This window comes from Lates calcarifer, linkage group LG17 (assembly GCF_001640805.2).
Source record: "Lates calcarifer isolate ASB-BC8 linkage group LG17, TLL_Latcal_v3, whole genome shotgun sequence".
Taxonomy (NCBI): Eukaryota; Metazoa; Chordata; class Actinopteri; family Centropomidae; genus Lates; species Lates calcarifer.
Window position 1 is genome coordinate 1,357,427 of NC_066849.1, and position 14,248 is coordinate 1,371,674.

The following is a 14,248-nucleotide window of genomic DNA, read 5'->3' on the forward strand; positions in this document are numbered from 1 at the left end:
AAGTCTAAGTCTAAAAATATGTTGATTTTAAGGCTCGTTCATATAGAGAGAATGAAAGTAACATTCACAGCTGTGAAATCTTTCCAGCAGGCTTTTCAAATATTTTAACAATTTAGTAATACAAGAAATGAAATGAATATGAAGGATAACAAAGTCTGATTACAATCTCTGTAAACATTTTTCCAAAAGACAACAATTGTTCATTTTAACATTCAGAGAATAAAGTGTTAACACAATGTATGTTAATAATTCGGCCTTTTCAACAGAATTAACAGCTACAATGTTGGCATTACAGTGGATTGAGGAGGTGAAGCCTTGTACAGTCACATGTTCAGATTTGGCCTCAGTCCAGTTAACACTTAGGGAAGATAAGTTAGGAGCGTGGTCAGACCTAGTGGTGGAGCTGTTGTCAGCATAGAGAAGGAGTAGATTACTGAAATGAGACTGTGGCATTGTGGGCTAGGATGGGATTTATGGAAGATAGGATGTATAGGACGTGCAGAAAACAACAAACTATGGAATGCAAATGTTAGATGGATGAAAGAGAAAGACTGTATGCTGCAGTATCATGCCTGAGCATAAAGATAATTACAAAGAAAAGCCTCCTGAATCCCACCCAGAGCCAGTCAAGATTATGAAGGCAGTCCTTAAATTCATCGCAGCAACGGGATTATACCTATGGTATATCACTGAACTAAAAATCTGATCCCAGACCTGTGAGAGGCAGCAATGTGTTGCATCCCACATGTCCGCCGGAAAGAAGAAGAAGAAGAATGCGCGCGAGAACAAAGGAGAGGCAGGACCAACTGCAGGATCCTCAGCATCTGATTGGAAGTCAGGAAATGTCGTCGACGGAAGTTAACTTTGCCGCCAGAGCGGGAAGACCGTCCTGCAGTTACACATGTCAACAAACGGGTTCTCCGCTCCGCTGCTTGTTAGCAGAAGCTCTATCATAGTTCGGATATAACACGTAGAAACTTTGACCGTGGTATATTTAGACCGGAGTTTATCTTAACACCAGCCGATATATAAGGTAAGCGCGAGGGGTCTGTCTGCAGACTCAACAGCTAACAATTAGCCAACACCATTAGCTAAACAATACTAACCAGCACCAGCCAACTGTTGTTAGCGCTGACCGCTGGCTGTAATTTACACCATTGCATCTAAATTATCTTCGCTGTCGTGTGTGATGCTAAATGACAACAGGACATAATGTGATTTTAATCGCTAACAAGACTTAACCATAAAAGCATTTATGGTATGGAGAGGTATTCTAGCAAACTTCGTACGGAAATCTGTTCATTTCCATTCTTCTCATGTCTAATGCCACACACTTTGATGATTTGCAGAGTATTTTAACTCCGTTAACTGCACTGTTCGTTGTCAGCCGCTAACGTTACTATCTAAATAACTACGAGCTAGATAACTAGTAGAAAAATATCGTCTGTTGTAAAGCTTGTTGAATATACTTCTTACAATCGAGCTTAATCAAACTAACGTTACAAAATTGGTCTTTCATCTTGTGTCAAACAAACATATAAGGTAATATTTTACTTTAGGAAAATAACAATTTTATTTGACAACATGTGACACTTTTTTTTTTAACTTAACACATTCTAAAATTGAATAACGCAGTTGGCTTGTGGTTATTATAAAGCTGACATTTTGACCGTATTTCAGCTTGACATGTTACTATTTTAATAGAGTTAGTTGTCCGCAGTCTGCAGGGCCTACTATGACACTGTGGAGTGCAGCAGGGATGTTGTTTACTCCTTGATGGTACAGGTGCTAGTTTGACCCTGCTAATATACATCAGATGTGACAGAAATAACATATTGTCCATATAAGTGAAGCCTTGTACTGCAGCATCGTTTGAGGTTACATTGATCTATTGATCTCTTACATTGAGTGTCTGCCTCTGCGTCAGACCTGAGGCACTGTATGTGTCTACATCAAATTATATTGACAAGAGAGGTTTTATATACATAGAAAACACATTAAATAAAACTACAGTTTCTGCTTTAATGTTTTAAATAACTTTCAAGGAAATGTCAAAGTGTGGGTGAAATAATGTTCCTAACTGTAAGATTGTCATTCAGTGTAATGGTTCACACTTTGATTTTACCATTACATTGTTTTACCATTACCAGGTTTTTGGGAAAGCAAGTATATGTTGTGGCTAATTGTAATTAACTGCATTGGTTAAAGTCCTTATTTGATATGGCTAGGGGATAGCCAGTAATACATGTAACATGTAATTGGATGTGAAAACAAAAATGGACGAGTGTCGTCTTTGACCCTTACTCTTTTTCAGCGTCCCTCTGCTGTCATTTACTCAGGAATGTTATTAAACCTAATTTAATGATCCTGACTAATACTACAAACATTGTAATAATGGAAGCAATGAGTGTATCAATACACTCCATCCCTTTTTGACAAATATCACTCAGAGTAACAAACTATGGTTATTTCAGTGAAACATATTTATGTAAAAAATTAATCAATATACGTGAACTGACCTGTACCTTAGGGCTGAACAATTTTGGCAAAATATCTAATTACAGTTTTTCTGACAGATATTGCTTTATGATTTGCGATATAATTTTGAAAGTCAAGCCTCAGTTCAAGATTCACTGAATACATGTAAAACAGGATGGAGAATTACTTAAACTTACTGTGCTGTACTGCCGATTAACAATCAGGCACAACTGCAGGAAGCCCCGTGTTATTGCTGTGGGACAAATTGCTCTTCTGCTGCTGGCAGACAACAGGATGTTAACTTTTGAAAAAGCAAACTTTCTGGGAGAAAATGATAAAAGGCTAAAATTCTCCCTGGTGGTTTGCAAAGCATAAAGACTTAAGATTACAATTCATTAATATTTGGGGACTTCATGGTGATCCTTACATAGACATTTAATATGTCACCTAATGTTTGTTCCTCTTAATGTCTTATGATTTTTTTTTGGTATATAAACTGTTGTTACACTGAATGACAGTGTAACAAATTGTGGTAAAAATGTATGATAGCCACAGTCTTTATTATGCACAGAATAAAAAACAATGCAAGTTAGACTTTTTTTGAATGTTTGAAAATCCCTGAATCTCTGGATCTTTCTGCTGCTTTTGCCAAAATCAGAGTCAGGAGTCATGCAGGCCTTTTTGAAGGGAGCGACTGTTCAGACTACGAGACCTCAGAAAGACAAGACAGCAGGGCCCAGCACAGAGAAGAAAACCAAGGCTGTTCCTTGGGTAGAGAAATAGTAAGTGTGAACGGTACACTGTCTGTTTGAATTATGACTCCACCAGAATGTTAATATATCGGGTATAGAAGAATCTTCAATTTCAAACCCTTACCTAGGACTTTATAACCAGAATATAATCTTTGGTTTTCTTTTTTTCCCAAGCTTGGGGTTGATTTACTGTTTGAATCGATTTTGTTTTCCTGCCAAACATGGTAAATACGTATTAACAGACTCTGTTTTTGCAAACCCCAGCAGGCCAAAGTGTGTCGATGAGGTGGCCTTTCAAGACGAGGTGGTGGCAGTGCTTAAGAAGTCTCTGGAGGGAGCAGATGTAAGTATCTTATACACTAAACAGACACTTTAGTTTGACACTTTATGCTGCCTCAGTTCTTTGTGTCATGGATTCCATAGGATCTTGGAAACATTCCTTTGTGATTCTGCTACATGTTGACATGATTGCATCACATAATTTCTAATGCTGCAAATCACCCACTCTACCACATCCTAAAGGTGTTACATTGGATTCAGATCTGGTGACTAGAGAGGCCACTGCAGTACACTGAACTCATTATCATGTTTATGAAATCACTTTGCAATGACTTTTACTTTGTGACATGGTACAATATCATGCTGGAAGTTAGAGCTGAATGATATATTGAATTTTAACCAAAACTGTGATTTGAACAAATGTGATTAGCAATGGCTGCAGTTATTTTTATCACATTAACCCCTGACTGTGACTCAGTGGTTAATCGTGTCACACAGTTGTCCCTGTGTAACAAACAGTCACTGATGTATTTTTAATAGTTCAGTTTACAACACGAGCTCTATGGCACAGATGAAGAAGATACACTCAAAATATGTGTTAGTAGGAACGATTTACTGTTGGCTTTGGTCATATGGTATGCACTTCCTTTTGAGTTATTAATAAAAATATTGCAATTCATATTTTAACAAGGAGCATGGCTCAGGAAGCAGAGCAGTTGTTTAATCAGAGGGTTTGATCCAAGGCTACTTCAGAGAGCATGTCAAAATGTCCTTGTACACACTGGACTCGTAACTGCTTCTCGTACTGTGTGAAGGTGTGTGTGAATAGGTGACTGAGACAGTACATTGCAAAGCATCAGTAGATTGGTTGAATTCAAAAAAATAAACAGTACACAAAGACAAACATTAGTGAAATCATGCAGTCTTTGTGTGTTGTCCCACAAACCTGGAAGGCAAAGTCTCACTGGGATTTGTTTTAATTGCAGCTTCCCAACTTGCTTTTCTATGGCCCTCCTGGAACAGGAAAGACCTCCACCATCTTAGCTGCTGCCAGAGAACTTTATGGGTGAGTGAACTGTTTATGGTGTTGTGTTTTTCATTTGATCATTCACCTGTTTTGTGTTTATGAACTGCCTTCTTGTATGAATCTCATCATCCTCCAACGTCTTTCCTCCAGTCCAGAGCTGTACAGACAGAGGGTCCTGGAGCTCAATGCCTCTGATGAACGAGGCATCCAGGTTGTCAGAGAGAAGGTCAAGAACTTTGCTCAGCTCACCGTGGCTGGGACACGCCCAGAGTGAGTCAGCATTTATTGTATTAGACATGTGCTCAAATATAGACCAGTTTTCCTGATGGTTGCTCTGTTGCATCTCAACAAGAAGATGCAACAACAAAATCAGAAAACCCTTAGTGTTGGGATCAGTAGATGTATCTCTCAATCTGTGAATTCCAACGTAATGCTGAAACGTCCAGTCACTGTGTGCTGTATTTGCAGTGGGAAGCCATGTCCTCCTTTTAAGATCATCGTGCTTGATGAGGCAGACTCCATGACGGCACCAGCTCAGGCTGCTCTCAGACGGACCATGGAGAAGGAATCGCGCACCACCCGCTTCTGTCTCATCTGTAACTACATCAGCAGGTCAGGTGACTGATCACAGTCATCAGTACACAACAACACACGCTGTGTGAATGATCCTGACCCGGCTGTGTGTCTGTGTTCTCTAGGATTATTGAACCTCTGACCTCCAGATGTTCCAAATTTCGCTTCAAACCTCTAGCCAATCAGATCCAAGAAGAGCGCCTGCTGATGATCTGTGACAAGGAGAACCTCAAGTACACCAAAGAGGTAAAAAAGAACCTTGACTTGAAAATGAAAAAAAAAAAAAAAAAAAAAAAAAAAACAAACAAACTGGAACATGCAGTTTGTGGTTCTTCCTGAAGGTTTCAGAGCTTCTTTTGGGAACCACATAGAAAAGATACATTTCCAGTTTAACCAGTGCTGGTGTCTACACCAGCTGCATGCATATACCTTCATCCTGATCTTTTTAGGCTTCAGGTCTGACAGAAAACTCCAAATGCTTTCTTTGCACAGCCAGTGTAGTCGAGATGTGATGACTGTGTCTGTTCTTCTAGAGTATAGCAGCGCTGGTGAAGGTGTCTGAAGGAGATCTGCGGAAAGCCATCACCTTCCTCCAGAGCGCTGCGCGCCTCAACGTCGACAGGGAGATCACAGAGCGTGCTGTAATAGAAATAGCAGGGGTGAGACATACTTCTTTGTGTTATACAGGAGCTGATTAGTCAGGTAAAAGTTTCTGTACATCTGAAATCTTGCCTTAGTGTATTCCAGTTGTGTTACTGTTGTCTTTGCTCTTACAGGTTGTGCCTCCCAAGATGATAGACAACTTACTCCAGATCTGCTTCAAAGGAACATTTGAGAAACTAGAGGTTGCAGTCAGAGTAGGTGTTCTTACGTGTCCCTCATATGTCCCTGCATTTTCCATCTGAATGTATAGCACTTTCTTGGGTTTAAATGCCTGTATTTTCTTGTGCATTGTTGGAATTTTAATGTTTAAGATTGAAAGTTTCTCAATTTAGAACAAAAGTATTATACCATGAACATGGAAAGCACCAGCTGTGCCTCATTCCCTGTACATCACACCCTCACAGTGCTGAATGTGTCCTTTATCAGAACATGGTGGATGAAGGCTATGCAGCCACACAGATCCTGAGTCAGCTCCATGAATCTATCATAGAGCAGGACCTGAGTGATAAGGAGAAGTCGGCCATCACAGAGAAGATGGCGGTAAGTGATCTGATGTGATGCTGTGTTTGTATGCAGGGAGAATTTTTAGGTTCTTGATTGACTGAAAATGTTTTGGGGCGTTGTTTTTGTGGGGGACATATAGTAGTGTGTAAGCTTCCCCGAACATTCAGAGTCAAGTTGCAGGAGACCGAATGAACAAGAATTTAGGTGAGAATGGGACACAAGTGCCAGATAAAACAAAATCGACATGATACAGCCACAGTATGTGCTACACATACTGTAACTGTATTCAGACTCAGCTGAACGACATTGAAATAAGCTGAGGATTGAAGCTGCACAACTGATGTAAAGGAATTTCTGTCTGGTTTCCCTGCCATTAGCAGCACAGCCTGTCTCCAGATTGCCTGCAGAGACAGAACACACACACACAGTGAAACAGGAGATTAGGAGAGAAACAAAGAAGTAAATGATAGCAAAACAGAACAGGCTCTCACACTGAGCTGAGGTGAGATTGGTGTACATAAATAGCATAAAATATTAATTGCTGTGTGGCTTTTAATGTAGAGATACACAGATATGATGCATTTTAAACCCATGTCATCGCACAAGACAAACCAGTATCTGAGTTTTTGCAAAGAGAATCCAACATGCAATCATTAAATCATTTCATTGATTTTATTAGTGCCATAATACACACAGTATAATACAAATTGTGTGTGTGTGTGTGTGTGTGTGTGAGTGAAAATAATGTCCTGGACTGATGCCTTTATAAATTCTCAGTGTGCTTGTTTCCTCTCTGGTTCAGGTTGTGAGTAAGTGTCTGTCAGATGGAGCAGATGAGTACCTGCAGATGTTGAGTCTCTGTTCAGTCATCATGCAGGAAACATCCCAGAACAACTAAAACTCCACAAAGCAGTGTCTCTTCCCTGAGGAGAGAGACTGTCATCTGCTTCCAACAGGACCAACAGCCCCACTGAGACATGACCACTTCACTCGGCTTAAACTGAGTTTGTTCAGAGTTGCAGTTTTGGACATCATATCGATCAAGGGACACCACATGATAGTGGTGTTGTTTACTGCCAGACACTCGACTCCTCGGTGAGCTCTTCTGTAAATTAGACCATATGAACACGCTTTCAGAATTTCTACTGCTGTCAGATCACCATTCAGATGTCTCTTTATTCCATTTCATTGATGTAACTACTTACCAACCAATCTATGTACATTTTCTGAATTTTGGCAAATAAATATTTTTCTCTAGACATTCAGTGTTCAAGTTGCAGTTTTTCAATTTTACTAAAAAGGAAAAATTGAAATATCACATTGACATAAGTATTCATATCAATTGCTGTGACATTTGAAATTTAACTCTTGATTATTTTGTAGATGTTTTTCTCCACCTTGATTTGAGTTCAGCTGTGGTAAGTTCAATTGAGTGGACATGGAAAGGCACACATCTGTCTGTCAGAGCAAAATCCAAGCTGGGAGCTGCCTGCAGAGCTCACAGGGTGGTGTTCAGGCACAGATCTGTGGAAGGCTACAAAACATTTTCTTATGTATTGAAGGTTCTCAAGAGGACAGCGGTCTCCATAATTTTTAAATGGAAGAAGACACAATTCTGTCTGATCTCTGCAGGCAGTTCATTTGACCCGTGGTCTGGTTTTTGCTCTGATATGCATTGTCAGCAGTGAGACCTTATATAGACAGAGTTATACCGTGTTATAACAATATCAATATTATAATACCTGGAGAGACTGTTGGCCTTTCTGTCGATTTCTAAAGGTCAGTTATATCATGAAATATATCATGTCCACATATCAGTTACAGTTATAGAACAGTGTAGCCGTGTCTCTGTGTCGATGTTGGAGCATAATTTTAAGTTTGGAGTCGTTAGCTTGCTCTTGAAATTTAACCGCTATTACAGCTGACGTTAGCTAACTTATGACAAAGTGACAACTGAAAATTTCTTTAAAAGTCTTACATTATCACTGTAGACTGAAATACATTCCAGTGTAACTGCATAGGGTTCACTTATCACTCATGCAGTTTCTGAAAATCATTTATTTACTAATGAAGGTTCCTCAGATTGCCACACAGGTTCTGCCAGTGTGGCAATCTGAGGAACCCTAAAAGGAGCCTCAAGTACTTTAATTTTTACAGCATGTAGGCTTTAATCGTTTCAGGATTCAGGCAAACTAGTAGCAACAGTTATCATATTTCAACCTCATTTTATCTTCCAAAAAAGACCAAAGGATGACACATCATTCATTATCTGTACAGCTTATCCATTAAGGATCGTTTGGGGGCTGGAACCTATCCCAGCTGACATTAGGTGAAGAGCAGGGTACACCCTGGACTAACCTGCATGTGTTTGGACTGTGGGAGGAAGCTGGAGAACCCAGAGAGAACCCACACAGGAACAGGGAGAACATGGAAACTCCACACAGGAGAGGCCCCGGGTGAACCAGTGTTTTCCTTAATTTTCCTTAATTAAAAACAAATTGAGGAAAAATTAATCTTTTTTTTTCTTTCACTCTTATATGTGTTTTCATATTTGGAATGGTGTTTTTTTAATATATTTTAATGTAAAAATGTAAAAATCTTAACTTATTTATTGATTTGGGATTTATAACAAGCAATGTCACTTTAATGAATGAATGGACATACTGCATACAGCAGGCATTGTCCTGGCCCGTGGTTGTCTTTGTCTGCTAGCTGCTGTACCATTGATGCAGCACGTTTCTGTTGCTTTCATAGCCTTCAGAAGGGCCTCTAATTGGCTGGTAGAGTGCTGATAAGTAAGTGTCAGGCTGAGGCTGTGCACAGATGTCTCTGGGTAATGGTTGTCTCCCAGCAATCTCCACAGTCCCAGGAGAGATGCTAATGCCCCTGCCTGGCACTGCTGTAATCAAAATGGGGAGCGGGATCAGCAGAGCTTTCTGGTAGAACTGAATGCACCCACACAGTCAAAGTATTAATGACGATGAAATAAATGACAGATAAAAAAAAATTTCTGTTATTTTCCCTAGCATAAATCGAATAACATCTGTGAATATAAATATTTCAGTTTGAGGATCAGTGTGTTTCAGTAGCTCCGATCCATGCACAGCCTAGCTCCAGGCACCAGGATTTCTCTCTTGAATCTATTAAACCCCACCCATCCATCCACCCTCCCCTCTGTTTCTGTGTCTCTCCCCCCCATGCTGCAGGCAGGTATAGCAGCCCTCTGATTCGTTTTCCCTCTCCGTGACTCATCTTCTTTATTATAGCAAACAGAGCATCATCAAAGCAGCGGAAAGCAGGGCTTTCCTACCCAGAGCCTGAAGAGTGTTCCTGTAAGGGGAGTGGACTACATATAGGAGCATCCTTTCTTTTTCTGGGTTTGCCCGGTCTCAAACCTGTCTTGCTTGTGAGGATTATTGTGTTTTTGACTCGGAGATTAGGTTTGCCAGCATTACAAAAAGGTCTGAATAACTGATTGATATTTTGCTGACTGGTTTGCTTTTTAATTGTCATTTCTGAGTGGCTGTTTTGTTCTGGGACAAATTCACTCACAGACTGGATCATTTCTGACCACTGACGTTCTGATTTTCTGACAGTTTCTTCAGTAACTAGTTTGCCCATTGACAGGCTGACAAGCTATCTCTTTTGTTCAGTAACTGACCATGGTGTTTATTTTCTGGTTGACTGGCTGATAAATTGACTTGCTGTTTTGATCACCAAACACTGGCAGACTGTTTATCTTATCCACTGACTGGCTCGCTGAGCTACTTGCTGTTTTAGTCCCTGACTGGCTGTCTTGGTTATTTCACCTGTGCCTATCTTACAAGTTGATTATTTTACTCCCAGGTTTACTAGTTTACTGAATGTCTGGGAGTAGCATTAGCATCACCATCCTCAGGATTTGTGACTGTTTGGATAGAGGAGAAGAAAGGCTTGATGAAAGAAAAATAAAAAAGAAAGAAAGAATTACAAACCAGAAACAGCAAAGCACAGAAGAAAACTTGGTGTGAGAAAATTGGATTAAGGAGCAAAAGCAGGGGGGATTATTGAAGAAGGAAGGGTGCCCAGGAGGCGTGGCAGCGGAGAGAGAGAGAGAGAGAGAGAGAAGGAGAGGACAGTGGATGCAACACACACCCTGAGATGCTGTGCTGGCTGAGAGAGGACGAGATGTCGGTCCAGGAGCTCCTACAGAGGGTGCAGTGTGTCATCACACATGTCGGTAAGTCATTTGATTTCTCCCCTTTTTTCTCATTCTTCTTTGATATTTTTCCTGCTTTTAGATGGTTAGAGCTGGAGGCCCTCTTCTCTTGAACTATCCTCTTGTAGATGATGAAGTGTAAGGTGGAAGATGGGAGATGTGGTACAAGGTTGCATCTTTTTCTGGAAATCCTTTAATTGGTTGAAAATAAAAAGAGGCGCAGAGTGGATGAAGGAGAGGTAGGAAATTGTCCTCCTCTCATCAGGACCACTGAATGAAGAGGGCTGCAGACGGATGCTCTGCACATGAAAGAATATCATCTGGATACAGCAGGGGACTCACTGAGTTTCATCAGTGTTAGCTTTTTTGTGGTTATCTGCATTTCACATCAGCATTTTATCAGATGATTCTCTATTTTGCAGCACACATTCATTGTTAAATAGATTTGCTTGTGTTGATATTTGATTGATTCATCCTGCTGATTGCAGGATCGGATGTGTTTCTGTTGTAATTTGAACAAATAACCTTTGGTGTGACTGAGGCTTTCTGTTACAATAATAACAGTTATGCTGGAGAATGGCTAGAAACCCTATCCACCCAACCCTGTTCTTTTTTTATTTACAAAATTTTCAAGGTCACTATTTAATAGCATTGCTATTATCCACTTCAGTTTTATCCTATATCTTGTAACCTTTTCTCCACATTTGTCTTCTCTTGCTGTCTCTTCTTCGCTCCTTTTCTTTTCCTAGTCAATTCTTTGCTCATTTTTTCCCTTCTATTTCATCCCTCCCGCATCCCCACCATTCCTCATACCCTCCCACTCGTCCCTTCTGATCCGTGCTACCCTTTCTTTTTGCCTCTCCGTCATCTCCCTTTTCCTCTCCTCATTCCATCCTTTTTCCTCCTCCTCCTCCTCCTCTCCTGTTCTGTGTAAGGCTCATTTCCTGGTTGGTGGGGAAGTAGGTTAATGTGCCATGCTGGAGACTATTGCGCAGCATCCTCCATCACTGCACTTCCTGTATTACATCGCAGCCATCTGGGGGTGGGTGGGGGATTGACAGACCGTTACTATGGAAACTGAGCTAGCTTCTGCTAACCAAGGAACCCTGCATTGATTTATTGGTTTCCTACATTTCCTACAGAACATGTTTGCTGTTGCAGTTTACTTTTGTATAAACATGATTCTAAGAGACAGTATATGATCAAAACAACTACATTCAAGATTCAGGGACTTTTAATTGTCACATAAGTAATAAGTGCAATGAAACACACTGTGGCTTATTCATTAAGATTATATGGAGTTGGAGTCATCAAAAAACTATAGATATGAATTTTTTTAAAGCACTTTAAGGACTCCTCATCCATTGGGTTAAAAGTTAAGCTCAATTTTTCAATGACAATGACATTTCCTCCTCCCCTTTTAAAGCAGTGACAGCTCATCTTCCTCTCTCTAATTTCTCTGTCCAGTCCTTCTGAAGACAGCCTGTTGTTGTCTGATTGCTGTGTTGGTCCTTCATTAGTGCCTTGTAGAGCAGACAGAATAGGAGGAAGCTCAAATGATGGGACATAATTGATCTAAATAGACCTCAGCTCTCCTTGCTGAGTGTTAAATGGCTGGAGACATGGGAAGGTCTCTCTGTGTTGTATGACTGTCACATCACATAGTCATCTGATGCTGCTATAAGAACTGCTGCATTTAGCAGATAATACGTTTTTTGTATTTTTTGTTAACAGTTAACTATTGTAAGATGAAATAAAGTCTAAATAAAATCTGAAATAAAGTAAATCCAGTGTAAGCTTAATGTTTGGACCATACTCCAACTTTAGTATGTAGTGAATGCACCATGTGTGCTCATGTAATATGCTTCACATTAGTAATGTAACTAGATTTGCTATTGTTCATCAAGCTTCCTTTACATGCTGTGCAGTTCACATGGCCTGTGTGCATGGCTGTGGGTTTCACAAATTCAACAACACAGATTCTTTTATACACGTACAAATCTCTTTGCACATTTACAGATTTGTGTTCTGACTAACAAATCTCAGTATAAATAAATATATATGGATACACTTTTGCAAATTGTTGTACACATTCACAAATCTAAGTATAAATTTAGAGATTCTTGTTCTCAGAGTATTCACTCACAGACTGAGACACAGTTTTATTCTCCACATGTACTGTGAAACACATATTTCCCTACACGATAGCAGGTACCACCTACATATGTAAATCCAAACAATGTGTATCCAAACAATTAATAGCCCCCTAGGTGGGTTGTTACTGGGGGAACAGCATTTTTTCTGGAGATTTTACTTGACGTAGAGTAGTTTTTAAAACTCTCCTTAAGAACTTAGTTTTTCTATGTTAAACATATATTACAGGTAATCTGTTCTTCCTTTGGTATTATTATTATAACCAATACTATACTCCACCACCTTCACACATTCACATCAATACAGAAGCCTTTCATTACAGAGAGACCACGTAATAACACGACTCCAAGCAAAATCCCCTATTGGTGGCCAGTGATGTCACTGCAGCACCAGGATTTGTCATTTACCATAACGCCTGTGTTCCCCTCATGCATAATTCATGACTGTGCACACTGCTTTATGGACGCCTGATCTAAAATGGCTACACATGTCTCACTGATGTGTGCTGTCAGGATGTGTGGTACTGAGGTCTGCAGATAAGAGCTGTCTGCTCAGACAGGCAATCATATTGTTATTCATTTTAAAGCTCAGTTTAACTGATCCATACCATACGCTGCTCTATCAAACTGTTCATACCAATTTGTGTTTTTTTTTTTTTTTTTTTTACCAAGATCAGTTATTATTAATGGTATTTTATTCAGTCATCTAATCATCATCATATGATCTCCAATAATAACAGATCTTACTAGTACTTGATCAGAAAATACTGGACCACAAATTCAAAAGGATCGCTGTGACACATACACTCATGTATGTGTATGTGTATGTGTACGTGTTCCGTTCCTGTGTGCTTTGCTCACTTCCTGTTTTATTTTGGTAATGATTTCTTGGTGTGTGACAGAAATTGTTCCATTATAAACACAACTTGTGTTTATAAACACAAAACACAAACACATTATAAACACAAGTTGTGTTTATAATGTGTGTGCACGCATACACACATAGAATCTCCCAACCTTTGTTGTCATGACGTCAGAGCTGCATTCTCTCTGCTTCCTCTTCCTGTCTCTGATACGGGGGTGGTGGTGGGGGTGGTGGTGGTGGTGGAGGAGGAGGAGGGTGGGTCACCATATCCTTTGTAATTTTTTTTGTCAGCTGTGGACTGAAGCCAGTTGACCAGCCCTGTTCACAACAACACAGCTGAACAATAAAATTGATCCACTGGGCCACAACTTCACAGTCTGGCTTAATTTTGTCACTGTACAGACTGAACCAAGGGTGCCTGAGCTGGTAACTGACTTACTTTTGACAAAATGTGCTTGACTGAAGGAAGCAACTCATTGTTTAGGGCAGAACATACTCATACTCCAAAATAGACATGAGCTTGAGAAGCAGTATGCCTGTATTGTTAGTGACCGCTAGGGGCTGTAGGAGTTATGATGGGAGCAAAGGAGGAAGGTAGAAGATGTAGTATGCAGAGCAACAAAGTCCACATCAGGAGCAGGTTGCAATTAATGGATTGGAATGGATAATTGTTTCCTTCCTTATCTATATGGTTATTATTGCAACCATGACAAAGGTTGTCTGACCTAAGGAGGCGCTTAATTTACCCCAAACCAC

The 14,248-nt window shown here is 40.0% G+C and overlaps 2 protein-coding genes across 2 annotated transcripts in view; both read left to right on the forward strand.

The window, feature by feature from the left end:
• The first annotated feature begins 846 nt into the window (after positions 1-846).
• Positions 847-7,535, forward strand: rfc4 (replication factor C (activator 1) 4). Its single transcript, XM_018696354.2, has 11 exons — positions 847-1,033; positions 3,137-3,260; positions 3,495-3,573; positions 4,496-4,575; positions 4,687-4,806; positions 5,005-5,148; positions 5,235-5,355; positions 5,643-5,768; positions 5,886-5,966; positions 6,199-6,312; positions 7,079-7,535. Exons 2-11 carry the CDS (start codon positions 3,148-3,150, stop codon positions 7,172-7,174), a joined length of 1,074 nt encoding a protein of 357 aa, XP_018551870.1. The 5' UTR covers positions 847-1,033; positions 3,137-3,147; the 3' UTR covers positions 7,175-7,535.
• Positions 7,536-9,373: 1,838 nt separating this feature from the next.
• Positions 9,374-14,248, forward strand: part of mcf2l2 (MCF.2 cell line derived transforming sequence-like 2) — a 74,502-nt gene continuing 69,627 nt past the window's right edge. The window contains 1 exon segment of the mRNA XM_018696355.2: positions 9,374-10,495. Coding sequence (XP_018551871.2) covers positions 10,417-10,495 — 79 coding nt within the window. The 5' untranslated portion in view covers positions 9,374-10,416.

What these genes read in the sequence shown, in the direction of transcription:
- rfc4 (XM_018696354.2), top strand. Translation starts at nt 3,148, where the DNA reads ATGCAGGCCTTTTTGAAGGGAGCGACTGTTCAGACTACGAGACCTCAG. An exon ending in GTTCCTTGGGTAGAGAAATA is followed by an intron (nt 3,261 to 3,494) that starts GTAAGTGTGAAC and finishes TGCAAACCCCAG; the next exon opens with CAGGCCAAAGTGTGTCGATG. An exon ending in CCATCACAGAGAAGATGGCG is followed by an intron (nt 6,313 to 7,078) that starts GTAAGTGATCTG and finishes TCTCTGGTTCAG; the next exon opens with GTTGTGAGTAAGTGTCTGTC.